A 17402-nucleotide genomic window follows, 5' to 3' on the forward strand; every position below is an offset into this window, starting at 1 on the left:
TTGTCAATGCACACAGTTTTTGCCCATGCGATGTAATGCAAACACTACCAAAGTGCATATAGACACATATTTATACATACACACTAATCAATAAATAATTATTCATCTACAAAGTGAGTACAATGAAACAATATGGCAGTCATAGTACAAATGAGTTTAACTGATACAGTATCTACAGAATTTTAAAAAAGAGTTCTACAAATTGATTTGTTGCATTTATCAATCTAGCACATACAACACAGATAGAGATGCTAAAGGGAGACCTTAGAGATATTAAAGCTGAATGTGAACATGAATTGTCTCCAACGACCTTAATACTGAAATAACAACACAAAACGATCTCAGTGCATTGGTGCCACACCAGCTCAATGTGCTTGCACTTGCAGCACAAATGTCCACTACAGTACAAAGCAAACTCATTCATCTCCTAATTATACAGTAAACCATTCACCCCCTCTGCCCTGTCTCCCTCTCTGACACTGTCCTCCACTGTTCACAGCGCCTTGCCTGTGTGTTTGTGTTACTGTAATTTTGACCTCACCTCTCACCCTCTCTCCCCCCGACTCGCCCACCCCCTCTCCCTGCCGCCCTCTCCCCTTGCCTCTCCCTCTCCTCCTCTATTTCTTCCCTGCAGGGAGAGCAAGGTCCAGTCGGAAGCCCAGGTGCCAAAGGTTATCCTGGCAGGCAGGTGCAGTAAATCCTCTGCTGTGACTGGTACAGTGGTAGTCAGGACCATAGTAAGGGCAGAAAGCCAAGTGGAATTAGGTTGTTTTGAACAGCTGACTAGGAGGGAAATATCTGGGTAAATACAGCGTAGAGGAATTGGAATATTTTAAAAGATCAAGTGTTCCAAGAGAACAACATCACAAGACTCAGAAATTACCATGAAGCTGAAATGGTGCATTCATTGCACAGCTACTTAGAGTATATTACACAGAAGCACCTGTTATTGTGCTGTGTCTTTAAAATGTAACATTCAAAAATATTTTTTTATTGAATATAATTTGAAAACTTGGATTTATTGTATCCTGCTATTTTAACAAATGTAAGTTGTAGTCCTTGGCTTTCCACCTCAAAACATCATCATGACACACACTTGCACACATTCCCTGTGTATTTAGGGCAAACTTTATTTCTGGTACAGACCAGTGATGAGCTGCCAAAAATTGTTCTCCTCGTTGTTTTTCAGGGTTTACCAGGGCCGATAGGACCATTGGGGCCTAAGGGCGTTCGGGTAAGTTAACTCACCATCTTATCTTCAAATGTGCTGATCAAAAAGATTGATTTGATCAGTTTATATCACTGACAATAGTGCTTTAACATGAGTGATGGATACATTTATAGGTGGAGTAGGGGATGTCGGCTTACAGAGACCTTTTGCTTCATGCTATTTATAGGAGTCTTAAAACATGCAGAAACCTGTTTTTGCAAGGGGGCACGTAGACGCAACAACATAGAAGTGCATACATGTATGAAAGCAGGTGTGCACCGGCATCCACCTCTGCACACACAAACACATTCATACACACTCATTCCCCCAGTGTGAGGCACTCAATCTGATGCTAAATGTACGAGCCTTTGCATGTAATGTAAATGTTGTATTACTGTATACCGAAGGCAACTTAGTGAAAGACTGGCTGTTGATAAAGCCTCTACATACAAACACACGCCCTTAAGGTACACAAACAAAGAAAACACGCTCACGGAGTGATTTTCATATTGCCTTCCAATAAAGGTTCTTTATCAGTTCCCCTTGGCTGCTCCGAAGACTCCCCTGCCCCCACTGGCTGGAATTTCCTGTTTAAGCTCCGTATGAGGCTCTGCTGTGTTAAGGAGGCATTCTAGTCGTCTCCCTCTCGCTGAGCCCCCTATCCACTTATTCTTCACTCTCTTTGGCGGCACGTTGTGTACAAGTAGAAACCTACCCAACTCGTGCTCGGCCGTAACTAGCATCTCAACTGTTCCTCTAGTGTTCAACTGTTGTGGTTTGTGCTTGTTTTCCTCTTTGTGTGTGTGTGTGTGTGTGTCTCTTCCTGTACCGACAGCCCAGTGTGAGGTCCTGGCTATCTTCAGAGATCCCTGGCGTGAGGGTATGTGCCCTTGGACTACATCGTGGAAGCCAGCACCATGCAGTCCATGGGCATATACACTTGCCTCATGGCTTGGTTCTTCATGGAAGCCCACCCTATCCATGCTGGACCATCGGCCCCTGAAACCAGGCCTTAGAGTTCATGGGAGTTGCTGTTATTCCAGCTGTCTTTGAAGCATCCGGATACTCACATCCCATATTCCTCCTCTCTCCTCTGTCTCCCGCTCACCTCTCGTCTCCTCTCCTCTCATCTCGTCTCCTCTCCTGCAGGGTTTCATTGGAATCCCGGGGCTTTTTGGCCTGCCTGGGCCTGATGGCGAAAGAGTGAGTTCTTGTCCAACGTACATGTCTCTTGGTTATAACTGCAAAAATGTACAGTGACCGTATAAACCCAGCTAATGGCCCTTCGGGATGACAAAAGGGCCTCTCCTGCTATTTCATTGAGCTGCCTTGTTGTCATTATAATGCGGGGAAACAGTCCCCAGCTGTCCGAGATGCTGCTGTATAAAGCTGTGTGGGAGTGTTGATGACTCATATGATAAAAGTTCCCTCTTAGAGCCTTTGAACCGCCTGAACTCATCAAGGCCTCCTCCTTCTGTGCAGCCTTCTAAAAACACGGAGCGATTAGCCTACTTAGGACATGCTCCAGGGGGTTGCATCAGCGTAGGGCCGGCAGGCTGTAATCAGGACCCCTCCACAGCCGGCCAGCCAGCGAAATTGCTCATACCACAGTTCCAAGCAACAGACGGTGTCTGGCTGTCTTCGCTCGGGAGACCCTGGTGTTTATTTAACATATAAGATGAAGCACAAAATCTCTCATAATAGTCTGGGAAAATATGAGATAGGCTGCACTCACCTGTTCCTCACATCTGTTGAAGCAAGAGTTGAGTGGATCTTTTTAACTTGGCGTTTGGGGCTTGAATCAGTTGTCCTAAGAGTGTTAAGTTTTGGTTCTGATGTCAATCTTTCTCTTTCTTCTCTGTTTTTTTTCTGTCTATCTTGAACATTTCCGCTACGTTTTCTACCCTTGATTCTTCTACTCTCTCGATCTCTTGTTTTGATTTTCAGGGAATTCCCGGTGAACCAGGGAAGAGGGGCAAGATGGGTAGGCCGGTAAAGTTTTGTCTCAACATACTTTACAGATAATCTTTCAAAAGTGTGATGAATTGTGCTGCAAGTGTTGACCTTGAATGTTTTGTCCGTTATTAATGGGATGCGGTGACAACATTAAAAATCAACATTCTACTTCATTATTTTGATAATAGCTCTTAATGCTGCGGGGTCACGACCCCCAATCAAACAAGGCGGTGACATAAATTAGTATTGCAATGACGTTTTATAATTCAGTCTTCTATTTGGGTCATATTGAGAGCTGTTGGTGCAAAAACTCGAAAACACCTACACGTGAAAATTTATAAGGTCTGCATTTACGTCATTGCTCAGTGTTTCCATGACTGTTGGAAGGGTTAATTCCAGCCCAAAGACTGTGGAGTCCCACCAGCCGCATGTCGGGGTCTTGGATGAAACAAGAAAAAGGCTTTTGTTGGAGTTGGAGGCTTTTGGTCCCCCCCCCCTCCCTGAGCGTGGAGCCTAGCCATTTGGAGGAAGTCAGTCAGTCGGTTGTGTTGTGTGTCGGACAGTGTTCAAAGTCAGTTTAACCGAGACTCAGCGCTGAGATCATTCTGCAGCTGTTGTTTATTGTCTTTTTCAGTAAATAAGGCATTCATAGACCAACGTGTGCAAACACAAACAAGTTGGCATTTCTCTGTTATCAGTCAAATGTTTAGGAAGTAGCCTTTGATGTTTTCTTATCATGTGTGGGGATTTTTATCACATGTTATGTCTTTGTCACGTTCACATATGCATTTGATTTTTGTGTTGTGTGTATGTTCTCCAAACTCAAGTAGGGCTGCATTATAATTGTTGTTTCACAGATAAGATACAGGCCCGCGCAAAACTAAAAGTAGTCATCTAGAATGATGATTAAATGACAGCAGCAGAAAATGACAGTTGGACAATGTGTCACCATGCACTGAATTGTGTATGCATATTCCTACTACGGCCTTTTATAGCTGACCTGTAAACGTAACTGGAAAATACACTCACTGTCATCTGATTTCATGCCCTGGCATGGACAATGGAAAGCCAGGACACTTAACAAGATGATGGCGAAGGAAGAACAGAAGAAGCACCTGAACCCGAGCCAGACATTTAAATGGCCATTACAACAGTACTCTGTCGAGGAAACACGCACACACACTAATACCAGAGTTGTGATTAGGGAATTGATATTTCTAAAACATTGGAAAGTTTAAAACGTTTCCCAAGTGCATTGCCAGCTGTTAGCTGCATATCAATTTAACCTTTTGGTTCTTTGCTTTCAGCTGTTTAGGGTTTGGCTTTGTTTGTCCATTTGAGGTTTTCTCAATTAGGTTCTGCAGTTGCAGCTCTTTCGGATCATCCTGGTGTCTGAAAATCTGTGATCCTCTTTGATTTTGAAGCTGAAGAACAGGGCTGTCTGACATCATGTTAAAGCAGAGTTACATTAAAATGCTCGTGTGACTCCTCTCACGGCTTTTAAATGTTGTACTTGGCAAAGCAAGGTTTCCCACATTTGTCCGTAGTTTGTGGGGCAGCGGTGACAGTTGTATGATTCATCCTTTGGGTCACTTTCATGCTTCATTGATCTCTGCTGCACACAGTGCGCACAGTTTTTTCTACATGAAGCAGTCCCATGCATAACAGCAACCTTATTTTCATAAGTTTTTTTGGGTGGGTGATTCCAAACCTACTCCAGAAGCCTTGTTGGGGAAAGAAAAGAGCTTTTTGTCACACTGTACAATCACAGCATTGAGTTACGATCGCTTCATTGACCTAATGGGATGTGTCACTAAATTGAAGGATAGGTGAGCATTTACATGCACAAGCATTTATTATTATTTGAATATGAAGTTCAAATGTCAAAAAAATATCCCAGATTGGATCACTTAGAAATAAACGGCTATATAAATAAACTGCAAACTCAAATACAAAGAGTTTCTTTGAGTCAGCAGTCTTAATGTCAAGGGCGAGTCTGAGATAAGAATAAATGTACATGCTTTGTATATCTCACGACTCAACTCTCACTAAAATAACTGACCTTTTCGGTAATTAGCATTTTGAAACAATGTTTGCAGGCAAGAGTAGCAGAACCTAGACATTAGGTCTCAGTTTTAAAGTGCCTTGGCTCCCGTGCTTTCTGCAGATGTGGTTTCCCTGTGCAGCACCCCCAGCTGTTAGCATCGCTCAGATTAGCATTCCGTTTGCTGCTAAATGGACAGAATAATTACTCGACTTAGAAAAAGTTTATTCAGCCTAAGTAGTACAGTTGGCCGCCCACACCCCAGAGCTGATAGATTTAATGTTAATAATGATGCCATTATCTCATTATTTTGTACATATTTCACATGACGCTGATGTTCAATGTTATATTTTTGACTCGGTGGAATTGTTTGTAATTGCTCTGCGATTACAGTAGTGGTGGTGGGTCGTGTAACAGTCAGCGACATTTGAGAAACTCTGCCCTGCATATTTGACTCTGTGTTTATAGACATAACAGTTTAGTCTACATTTGCATTAGTAGAAGTAGATGAGCATAACACGAACACACCCTCCGTCAGTGAAAGGCCTCTTTTTGGGGGGGGGGGGGCTGTCATTAATTCCATGATTGAGGAATGTGATTTGAGGGAGTACCGTGGCCGTTTTTGTTGCACAGCCAGTGCAGTTAGCATTGCATTTTACTGTGTTTGCTGTGGCCTCATTCAACCAAAATATGCAACACATGACTTTCCTGTGCTAGAAGTCGCTCATAGTGATAAACCTTTTGAAGCTTATCAACCAAATATGCAGTCCCTTTAAGCTTGAAAGCATTTTTTCAGCTAATTTGTTTGTTTGTTTTCTTTGATTTTGGCTCAGTCTCGCTGCTGTCAAAGCAGCGTCTGCGGGCTGTTTTTGACAGGCAGCTGTTTTAGAACGAAAAAGTTCTTTAAGTTCTAGCAGCCAAAGAGCCAGATATTTCCCTCAGGAGTTGGAGTTATTATAATACCATAATAATAATGTGGCTCCATCCACTTTAGAGGTGATGATATATCATTGTTGCGTTCACAACTTGTTGATTATATTATAATTGTATATATAGATAGATATATATATATTTAATTGGCTGTCTGAGTTTGATTGTGTGCAACTGAACATAACAGATCCTTTCCCTGTCCTCAGGGGTTTCCGGGGGACTTTGGGGAGAGAGGACCACCAGGACCAGATGGAGAGCCAGTATGTCTCACACACCCTGTTACCCACACCTCATACACCTAAATACACCGATCATCGTGCACGCGCATATACACTCACATACCCGCCACATGCACACACACAAACTCAGAGCAGTGGTTTTGCGCGCACACAAACTGTACAACACCCTGTACACACCGGGTGTTTTAGCACTGTGACATTTTGGCAGTGCTGGTGGGTAAATCATCCGGAAGTCCTGCAGTTTGCCTCTGTTTCTGTTTTATCTGAAGTTAGTTGTTTTTTTTGCTGTGCACAAGTTTTATTGCTGCATTTCATTTCATCCCACCCCGCCCTCTGTTGTAGATAATTTTACTTAGCACTAGTTTTTTCAAACCTGCAGTGTTAACGTGGGTCAGTTCGCTGGTCTGGCTTCCAAATGCAACCTTTTCCATTCACTACTGTAAACTGGCCACTAACACACACGCACACACACACACACACACACAACCTGTTTTATTAGGAAGTGATATCCAAGAAGACTAAATTATGTTATAGGATGTCATTTTGAGTCATTATTCCCATTGAAGTAACGGTATTTCAGCAAACACAGTCTGTCGCATGTTTCTTTCTATATGGACGACATCAGTTTATTTGATCTTAGCATTTTCACTTTTTTATTGACATTCACTGTCATTGACACAAATGTAGCACTTCCTCATGAACTGAGACGCTCTAAAACAATAACATAAAAACATCAGGAAGCTGCTCTGTATCACACTCAGAAATACAGAGTAAGCATAAAACATTCATCTTTGAAGAAACGATAAACTTTCCAAAAATTGGCATCACGAAACTTATCTCTTAAAGAACCTGCACCTTATATTTTCCCTGAGCGCATGACCTCATCTTCCAGCGTGTGAATTATGTCTCAGATGTTAGTGTATATTTTGAGTAATCTTGAATAATAACTTACCATACTTCTGCCCCACACAAGCCACTCTTTTTCTGTCTCTCTGTTTGAGAGAAGAGAGCTTTTTAAAAAGTAGGGAAAAAATCATGTTATCATGTTGTCATACTAACATTTTCGCGTCAACAAAAAAGAATAGCTGACATTGATGGGACTGTCATTAGTCTGCAGATACATTATTTGTTCATAAACCAATGATGATGGTGCGGACAAAAAGTCCGGAGTCACAAGGTTTCCTCATCTTGAAACCAAGAATGTTTTTACCAATTTATCTGGTAGATGCTAAAATATTTGATAGCATAAGTTAAAACCCACGGTGCACAGTCAGGGGGTCGCCAAAGTCAGCAGCATACATCCACTGGGGACCATGAATGTCTGTAAAATTCGTTTTATCATTCGGTTTCATTTTTTGAGGGAGAACCCACCTGCAGATTTGAAAACGCCACTATGGGGCAATGCACTCACATCCCCTCCCGTTCACTTCAGAGACACACACACACACACACACGTGCATACAGCCCCCTCTCATAAGCTGCGATGAACACTGAGCCACTCTTCTGAGCATGTTTGTTTAAAAAAGAGCCAATAACCCCAGAAACTTGCTCCTCTCTCTCTCTCTCTCTCTCTCTCTCTCTCTCTCTCTCTCTCTCTCTCTCTCTCTCCCTTCATCTCACTTACTCTCCTCCTCTCTGACTAGGGTGACCTGGGAGCCCCTGGTCCAAATGGAGTTCTTGGACTGATTGTGAGTAGTAGTATATGTGTGATTCAGTGTGTAGTCTTTGCACTGTCCTCCTGTTTTTTTCCCAGACACTTATCACATACATATTTAGCTGTAAAGATAATGTTCGAATGAAACACAAAATCCTTACCTAAGTGAAAAAAGACTCCAGCTCATCTTTATTTACACTGCCAGTCACTTTACTGGGAATCTAACCGCTCTCTGTAGGTTCTTTACCACTGTAAACTGATCAAAAAAGTGTCCGGAAGTGGATGGCCTTTGGAAGCCAAGATGAATGATGAGGGTTATTTCTGCCATAGCTGCATAGCCTGTATTGTGCAGTTTGTCACTTGTTATTTCCTCCTCTGACAAACATGACGGTCATGTTTGATCAGTATAACACAAACCTTGACGAGGCATCCTGTTTTCCACTTTCTCATTAACTATTTTTGAGCAGCCCCCCAGTCCCCCCAACCCCCGCCCCGCCCACCTATCACCTTGCCCTCCGTGCCCGCCCAGCCAAACAGCCACATAATTGTGTCTGATTATAATGTGTCCCTGGTTTCTCTTTTCCTGTACTGTCTTCGCCCATCGCTGCCGCTCCTCCCGGTTCTATTCTAGGCCATCGGCGGTGGTTGTAGGCCTGTAATTGGAGGATTCTCTGATTACAGCTCTGCTCTGAGCTCCGTGTCCTCCGCATCCATCTGATCCGACTGTATAATGTAAAGGACACACCAGCAGCACTTCAAAGATATAAATATACAAGCAACCTTCTCTCAGGGCCACAGGCCTCAGTGATGGCAGGCCAGTACAAGAGAAGGAAAGTGTTAACATGTAGACAACTTAGAAAATGTGACAATCCATTAGATAAAGTAAAGAGTATCTCCGCTTTAATATGGTGGAGGTTATAAAAGCCACGAATTGACCCTTGGGCAGGCATGTATAGCAAATCCACAAATCTGAATTCAATTAAAAACTTATATATTGATTACAATATATTGATTTGTGCATTTCCGAGATTTGGACGAGTGACAGTTAAGTATCAGTGGGACCTCTAGAGGTCTGCCGAGGTCTTAGAAGCAAATGACTCCAGAGTGAGACTTAATTCCCAGGAATTAGATTTTCCCAGAAACCTTTTAAACTCTCAACACCAAATCAAGAGAATTGTGAGGGTCTCCTTTTGCTTTACATACTACAATAATATCCTCATTCACGCATGTAAACACTACAAATCTCGAATTGACTCAAGCAAAAAATGTGGAGCTGCATAGGCTCGAACATGAGATCACTTCTAGCAGCCTGTGATGCTTGTCAGTGGAAAGGACATGTTTCTTGAGCATTTTCATGAACATGGTCACAGTACAGTCTCTTTTCTTTAACATACTGTGGCAAGAGAGCAATTGACCGAGCAGAGTCTTGGCTTCAAGCTGCAAGATCTATTCCTTATCTTTATTGTTCATCTTATTATCCATTGTTTTGTGTTGAGTCTGGAAGCAAGACAATAAAGCTTGTGTGTGTGTGTGTGTGTGTGTGTGTGTGTATGTGTGCGTGCGTGCATGCTTGTGTGCTTTATTGAAAATTGGTGCTCTGACCAATGTAATAAAGGGGCAGTAAGCCATTTTATCCAATACACTTTTTGTTAAATTCAGTGAATGTTTACTCACGGTCCCCAAGCTGTCGGTTCTGTGTGGTTCTGTAAATTGGAAACAAAAAAAATGCTACAACTCTGGGGTTTTGGCCTCGTGATAAGCGGATCTGTCTCCCATACCCAAGGCTGGGGGTTCGAGTCCCGACCAGTGCAGTCAAAAAAATCTACTACAAACAACTACGTTCTCCATAATTGCTTACTGCCCCTTTAATCAGTATTTTATGCCTAGGCCTATATGATATATTTGAAAATGAACATTTTTCTCATTTGTTCCCTCTTCTGGCTTCAGGGTGATATGGGACCTGTGGGAGAGATGGGCCTTTCTGGACCTAATGGACTGAAGGTAATTTCACACACAGACACAGACACATATGGAAGCTGTTACCTTAACTCTATTATCTTGCATTGTCTTGTTTAGACTGCCTTGTAGTTATTTTATGTATGCTATAAAACAAGATAATGGAAAATAAGCAAGTTGCTGTTTCATAATATTCATAAGCAGCTGTTCTTCAGAAAACATTAGGGTGAATTTTGGTCAGGGTCTGGGGGCCGTTTACTAACCCATCTGTGGGTGCTTGTTCCAGGGGGTGCCCGGAAATCAAGGAGAACCTGGACTGAAAGGTGATAAGGTGATCTGAATATTCCTGTTATTGGCCTGGTCTTGTGCAGCATGTGATTGATATGTACTCCTTTGCACCCTACTGCAACCATCTCTGTCCAACCTTTAGACATAGAGCATGCTTTCATTAGGTCCCACCTTCAACCATGCGTATACAAACTTCTGATGACTGTTGATATTTGTTTAAAGCATGTGATTTTGCAGGCTTTTCTATATATCCACCAATACGAGTCCTACACGTGTAATTTTCATGAAATCCATTGTAACATATGTTCAAGGAATTGGCACCATCTTTCATTTTTAGTTAGCTTAGCTTAGCATAAAGACTGGCAAAGGGTTATGATATTTTCATCTAACCCGCCGCAGAGAAACTGAATAAGCGTCTCTCCTAGAATGTCCAACTATGCCTTCAAACAAGCACTTGTATGAAGCACTTACTATATAGAAGAAACATATAACAAAAGAGAATAATTATAGTAATTTACAAAGGGATTGAAAATATGATTGCTGTTTTTGAATTTCTGAGATCCTCAGGCATGTGGGGTCCCAAATTAGGGACCTTTCAACCTTAACTAAGTGAGTTTTGGACAGTGTTTGAATGGTCCGGCAACTCAAAGAGACTCAAATAAATATACTCTCATAGATTTAAGCAGAAGCCTGAAAGCTAAGCTAAAATAAAGACAGACACAACACGAAGAATTTTTAATTAATACAAAATTAATTAATCAAAAAGCTGAATGTGATTGATCCCTAATGTTCTTTATATCTCTCTCTTTCTGTCTGTACCTCAACCATCCCTGCCTGCGTTCATCTCCTCCTCTGTTCATCAGGGTGATGTTGGGATTCCTGGAGATCAAGGGGAGATTGGGTACAAAGGAGACAAGGTAGATCACCACTGCAACACCTTTGTACATGTCATAAAAGCTCACGCATCCTTTCCCCTCATTAGCCCCTGACCTGTACGCTGCCCCCAACACAAACCTCCAAAGACACGCAGCCTTTGTTGCGGAACTGTCTTTGCGAAATGACTTGGCCAGATGTGCACTGGCCAGCTAATGGAAATTCTTATGTAAATCCTCGTCATTTGTCTGTGTGAGCAAAATTGAAACCTATTTAACATCATAGAACAAAGACGTCCCATGAGACGACAGTAATACTGTGCAGTCATGTATGTCTATTGACTGTTAGAAAGTTCTGCTTTTTGCTACTGAATACTTTCTGTCTTGGTTTTTATATGTTGTGTTTTTATTGGACAGGGCATCCAGGGAGCTCCAGGTTTACCAGGCATCCGTGGGAAACCAGGACTACAGGTTAGCTTTGGCTTTCTGGCCTCAGCAGATTGACAACAATCACATGGGTTATCTGTCCCTTTAATATAAGGCTACAGCCAGTGGTCAATTAGCTTAGCTTAGCATAAAGACTGGAAACAAGAAATAGCAAGCTAACCAGCATCCTTGTGTCCTTACATTAAATGGACAGTTGCAGATAATAGCACTCCTCTCATCTAACCACAAAAGCAAATCAGTATATTTCCTAAAATATCCAACTGTTTCTTTATAACATTTCTCATGTTCTCCTTTGTCTTTGTTTTAGGGCAAGTTGGGAGAGAGGGGGCCTGATGGTGCACCTGGACCTCCAGGTCCTGAGGTGTGTATTTGCACATTCATTGCAACATTGCATCTGTTTTACAGAGAAAATATAGAATTACATTTTTCCCTTGATCATGACAGGGTTTCCCTGGTGACATGGGACCACCAGGAGAGAACGGCCTTGAAGGACCAAAGGTGACTAAAACATATCATCTTGGCTGAGTAGTCCATCACCTTGCATATGATTCAAAACATAAAACAGGACAATGCTGCGTTCCATTAAATTTTGGAAACTGGCAGTTGGGGTTATCGTTCCATTATAATCTCGGAATTACCGACCTCTGCTTAAAAGTCTGCAGCCTTGCTATTATTTCTGTGACATGTTTAACATGTTAGTATGCCAACATTTGCTACGACAATATGCAGAGTACAGCCAAAGTTGACTGGAACGTCATTGTTGTTCCAGGTTTTTGGTTATCAACCAATTTTTTTAAATTTATTGAAACTTTAACCTGATGATGGCGCTACATTTAATGTAATCCTTTTGTTCAGATATTTCAGTCTGTTCCAAATTGGTGAACATTGCTTTCCCTAGGGCCATGCCACCACCATGGCTAAAAAACATATGTGTAAATCCCACAGTTGCCTTTACACATTAGCATTCATTTGACTGCTTTTTTTTTTTACCTGCCAGGGAAAACTAGGGGCCAGAGGTTTACCGGGGCCTCGAGGGGTGCCTGGCTTGGAGGTAAGAATGTCAGACACCCGTCACATCAGAACGACCCCAAAGTGCCAAACGGCATTTTAGTTTTACGGCACAAGACTTTTCCTCGCTGAGGGCTGCCTTATGTCCCCAAACATAATTCATGCTTAGGTCAATATCATCTGTTTCCAGGGAGACGAGGGCCCGATCGGACCGCCAGGCCCAACAGGACTCGAGGTGAGTAATTAGGGAAACACCTGGCGTTGCTTGGCTGAAGGAAGATAACAAGGATCACCATTAATTTTGATTTAGGCAGCCTAGACACGAGAGTCCTCTTAACTTCTGCTCGTTCACCTCATACCAGCATAACATATAAATAATACCATGCATGTGCAATGAAACGCTGAGTTTGCGCTCGTTTGTGAGTCCACTTATGTAAGTTGGCACGTTTAAACTGTATCCCGCACAAGACAATCAAACCGTCTATCATGTGCATGTATGGTTTCATTCATCCTTTTTATATCTGTGGCAAACTCATCTTCAAAGAGAGAGAGAGAGAGCGGAAGGGATAGAAATATCACGGAGTGGAACACAACTGCAGTATGATGGGAAATCCACCAGCATGCCTCGCGGGAAGAGAAACTTATTCACAGGCTTTTTGGTTTTCAAAACAAAGAAACACATGGTGCCAGCTGGCTAGTCTGCAGTGAAAGCCTGTTAATGTATCTCTAAAAGGAGAAGACATTGAATGAGGGACACCAGCCTGCTGTGATCCATAGACGTCTGTAGTCTAAATCATGTGTAACTTGCTTTACTATGCAGTATAATGTAAGTGCTCAACCTAACTATGCATCCCAAAGTTTGAAGTACCACAGCGATAGTTCATCTGACATGCATTTGAGCAAATAAAGTAGGTTGTCGATGTGGATTTTTCTCTGTTTGAATTGGAGCGATTCTGTAGCTGTGTGTGGTTAGAGTTTTATTGAGATTGATTTAGCCTGTCCCTGGAGGATTGTCTCACAACAAAAGGACTGCATGCGATCCTTGTACTTGACCACCAGGGGGTGTTGACAGCCACCACCATGTTTATGGGTGGTAGATTTGGGTGCAATAGGGTGTTAATGGACTACCGCAGGAATAGAAGATTTGTTAGTTTTGTTTTAACAATGGTTTATTTGGGTTCTATTTCTCTATCCCAGACTCGAGTACCTTTTTTTTCTTCATAAGTTTATTTCACTCCAAGTCATCCTGAACTTTCTTTCACTCCCAGTCACCCCCATCCTCCCATCCTCTCGGATGTCTGCTCTGACCCCTCTCTCTTCCCCCCAATCTGAGGGGAAGTAGGGTGTATGGCTCCTTCAGTAGCTGGGATTGATCTCTGGCCAGGTGCCACAGGTTCACCTTCTCCTCCAATTCACTCCTCCACCAGCTGTCTTTTAGCTTTTCCTCTGCTGTGCTCAGGATGACACCCTCTCCCTATTTCAGTCTTCCTTGTTTTTATTTGAAAAATCTCCCACACCTTCTCGGTTGCACTCCATTCCCTCTCTCATGGAGCAATTTTCGTTCTTTCTTTAAGCGTTTCTTTGTTGCCTGGGTTAATGTGGTCAGTCAAATCCCGGACAGCTCATATTATTTCTCGTGTTACTGCAAAAATCTGCTTTTATTGCGTCTGAGTAATATACAGTATTAGCGTGCGCTGTCTTGTGAAAGCTGCCAACTTTTCTGGTGTAAAATGTTGGAACTGTTGAGTAACTCTATCTTAAGGAGTTTGGCGAAGTCATTTCTGACCTAGAGTTATTTATTTGTAAAAAAGCTCTTAGACCCCCTCTTAACCCTGGGAATTACTGTCTCTGCAAGAGGAACATTACAGTCGTACACTTTCACAGCCTGCCAAATACTCTACTGTCAGCATTACCTTTACACACCATTACATATTTCAGCGGCATGTAGAGTAAGCGGCAACAGCTGCAGACTGCCTCCAAGCTCTCTCTTCAAATTGTCATTTCAAAGGGAAACACATCCTTTTTATTCACTGATAATTGCTGATGAATGTTAATGATGCATTGAGTTGATGACTGTTTTTCACGATAAATTTTTCTATTCAACATCCTGTTTCAGGGTAGAATGGGCAGAAAAGGATTTCCTGGGAAGGTTGGGCCAGAAGGACTTAAGGTAAATAAAGACAACACTCACATATGATCTTTCTAGAAAAATTCTAATAATATTTAATTGTTTTCTTTTTATATGACGAGTTATAAATTTGTCTTCGAAGGGGGAGCTTGGTGTCACAGGAACAGTCGGAACTATGGGAGAAAGAGTAAGAAATCCTGACATTGTCTCTCCCTGTATGGAGTAATTGCACCTTTTCCGAACCATCTATCCAAATATCATCCATTCAACATTGAGTCTCTGCATTTTCAGGGCTTGGTTGGTTTCATCGGACCTGTGGGAGAGGAGGGACTGGCAGGAGAGAAGGTTAAAAAAACAAAACAACCTTGTTCCTTTCTTGTAAATTTCTTTTGAGATGTTGCCAGTTGTCCCAGGGTGACTATGAAGGCTGAATGTCGTTTGTGCATTGTTAGGGGGATCGAGGGGAGATGGGCCTTCCGGGACCACCTGGAGAAAAGGGATCAATGGTAAGATATAATGAGGTAGACAGCACTGAGGGGTTTCAATTTGAAAAAGGACACAATTTGAGAATGTGAAAATATGAGCTGACACAGGATTTTCTGGTGCTGTGTCATTAAGAAAATCCTCCCCAAAAAATAATGGGTTTCTTAGATTAAACGTGTCTTATTCCCATGGGAATATACCGATGTGTGATGTCAGTGCAACAACAATATGCCAAAGGAGAAAGGACTAATGATTTACACCCTGGACAGTATTTAAAAACCACAGGAAGTTCATACCTCTCGTGATTAAACACCAGTGCGACTAGGATTTGCTCAAAGGTATCAAGAAAGGAAGATCGAGGAGTTGAAGAATGAGAGTTTCTGACTTATTCTGCTTAAACAGACAAGTGGCGGCTCTGTCGCATTGAGTTTTTATTTGATATGGGCCGTCCAATGTAGTACTGCAGCAGATAAGAATTTAGTCATCATTCTTGCTGAAAGAGAGAGGTTTCCTGCTGGCTGACAGCCAGCTGGATTTCTCTGAGGATTTTGCCACACACACACACACATGTGCGCACGCACAAACACACTTATAAGGAAGTCCTCTGTTGGCCCATTCTCTCAGCTGCAAAACAGAAACAGACCCTCTGGAAAAGACTACATCATACAAACTGAATGGGGCTGACAGGCAGACATCTATAGCTACTAACAGAGAGCTTATACTGCAGGCGTATATGATTTACTCCTGTGGACGCATGAGATCAGCGCTTGCCTACTGTTCTATAAGTTTGGATATTAGTTAGACTTTATTGCACTCCACTGATTCGAGTAGTCAGACTAAAAAATAGCTCCCCATTATATAGTTAGGCTTTTACAAATGGCCGGGGCCAAACTTGATGTCCAAAAAGCAGCCAATAGCAGTATGTTTTCAGTTATAAAATCATCTCTTCGGGGCCTGTCTGTTTTTCTCTTTCCCCCATTGTCTCCTATTGCTACATTAGATGTGCTCTCCAGTGCACAGAGCGTTTCTGCAGACGTATATTTGTGCTTATGCTAGTGTGTGTAAATGAAATCCGACCTATCACATAAAACAAATTCAAACTTGTACATTGTTGTACAATTTTGAGAGTCTCTAAGACACAATAGGAAGACATTTGAAAACTTTGTGAAAACATCGGTTCAGTGATGTCAAATTTATTTAAGTTTCATAGTATACTAGTTTTGCGCTGCTTTGCAACAATATCAACTGATGTCCGTACTCACTGATTATTGGAGTTGATAACCCGTTTTCTGTCACTTGTAATATATATATCTTGTATGTGTGTTTGTGCATGTTAACATATATTAGGGTCACCCAGGGACACCAGGGGAGACTGGGCCCACAGGACCACTAGGAAGACCAGTAAGTCACCTGTCTTTATTTATTTCACCAAATCGTAGTTCAGGGTGATGCTGTATGAGGATGTATAGTAGATTAGCTGTATGATCTTTAACCACAGGAATTCCTTCTTGTGATAGGAAACTGATAAAATCCGAAAAAGGCTACAAAAGAAATTACATTTCCCTGGCTATGATCAGCGACTTTTTTGTTTCGTTGTGTTTACCAAAGGTGTGTTTTGGTGGGGGTAGTCGGTGTCCTCTTTTAGCACATGATCCTGGTGTGCACCCTCTGCCGCAAAGCCTTCTCGGAGCGTTATGAGAGCTGGCAGGCTCCCGCTGAACCTGCATTACCCTCCTGTCAGTCAAAAGCCCAACACCTATAACCAATTAGAAGCTGCCCCTGCCACCTCCCTCATTTCCCCTTGCTGTGTCCTTGCCATTGGTTGAAGGTGGGGGGGCCACGGAGCCACCAAAACAAACATAAATACGGGGCTCAGGGGTTCAGCGGAGCAGGATTCCAGAACAGGCCCTTTAATTGGCGTGAGTGACAGATCTAACAACAATCCCCACAGTGTGTTCCTGAGGTCAGGCTGCCCCCCAGGGTCACAACCAGGGGCTCTGTGCTCTGTCAGTGTAAACCTTTGTTTTATCTTCCTCTTCTTCCTTTCCCCCCCTCTCCTTTCCTCTTTATTCTCCTCTTTTACTTTTGTTTGTCAGGGCCCCCCTGGAGCGACTGGGCCAGCCGGTACCAGAGGACCCAAAGGCTTGCGGGTAAGTTTGAAGTTTCACACCTGATGTTTGTGCAGCA

At 42.5% G+C, this 17402-nt stretch overlaps 1 protein-coding gene across 1 annotated transcript in view; it reads left to right on the plus strand.

Moving 5' to 3' along the window:
• The window catches only part of col27a1a (collagen, type XXVII, alpha 1a), a 66244-nt gene that overhangs the window by 32437 nt on the left and 16405 nt on the right, over positions 1-17402 (plus strand). Inside the window, exons 9-28 of the mRNA XM_035608574.2 lie at positions 635-688; positions 1190-1234; positions 2360-2413; positions 3158-3202; positions 6347-6400; positions 8023-8067; positions 9981-10034; positions 10276-10320; positions 11141-11194; positions 11567-11620; positions 11904-11957; positions 12041-12094; positions 12594-12647; positions 12795-12839; positions 14721-14774; positions 14875-14919; positions 15024-15077; positions 15185-15238; positions 16563-16616; positions 17312-17365. Of these exons, the coding sequence (XP_035464467.2) occupies positions 635-688; positions 1190-1234; positions 2360-2413; positions 3158-3202; positions 6347-6400; positions 8023-8067; positions 9981-10034; positions 10276-10320; positions 11141-11194; positions 11567-11620; positions 11904-11957; positions 12041-12094; positions 12594-12647; positions 12795-12839; positions 14721-14774; positions 14875-14919; positions 15024-15077; positions 15185-15238; positions 16563-16616; positions 17312-17365 (1026 nt within the window). The remainder of the gene's footprint in view (positions 1-634; positions 689-1189; positions 1235-2359; positions 2414-3157; positions 3203-6346; positions 6401-8022; positions 8068-9980; positions 10035-10275; positions 10321-11140; positions 11195-11566; positions 11621-11903; positions 11958-12040; positions 12095-12593; positions 12648-12794; positions 12840-14720; positions 14775-14874; positions 14920-15023; positions 15078-15184; positions 15239-16562; positions 16617-17311; positions 17366-17402) is intronic.

The sequence above is a fragment of the Scophthalmus maximus genome, chromosome 20 (assembly GCF_022379125.1).
Source record: "Scophthalmus maximus strain ysfricsl-2021 chromosome 20, ASM2237912v1, whole genome shotgun sequence".
In the NCBI taxonomy this organism is placed as follows: Eukaryota; Metazoa; Chordata; class Actinopteri; order Pleuronectiformes; family Scophthalmidae; genus Scophthalmus; species Scophthalmus maximus.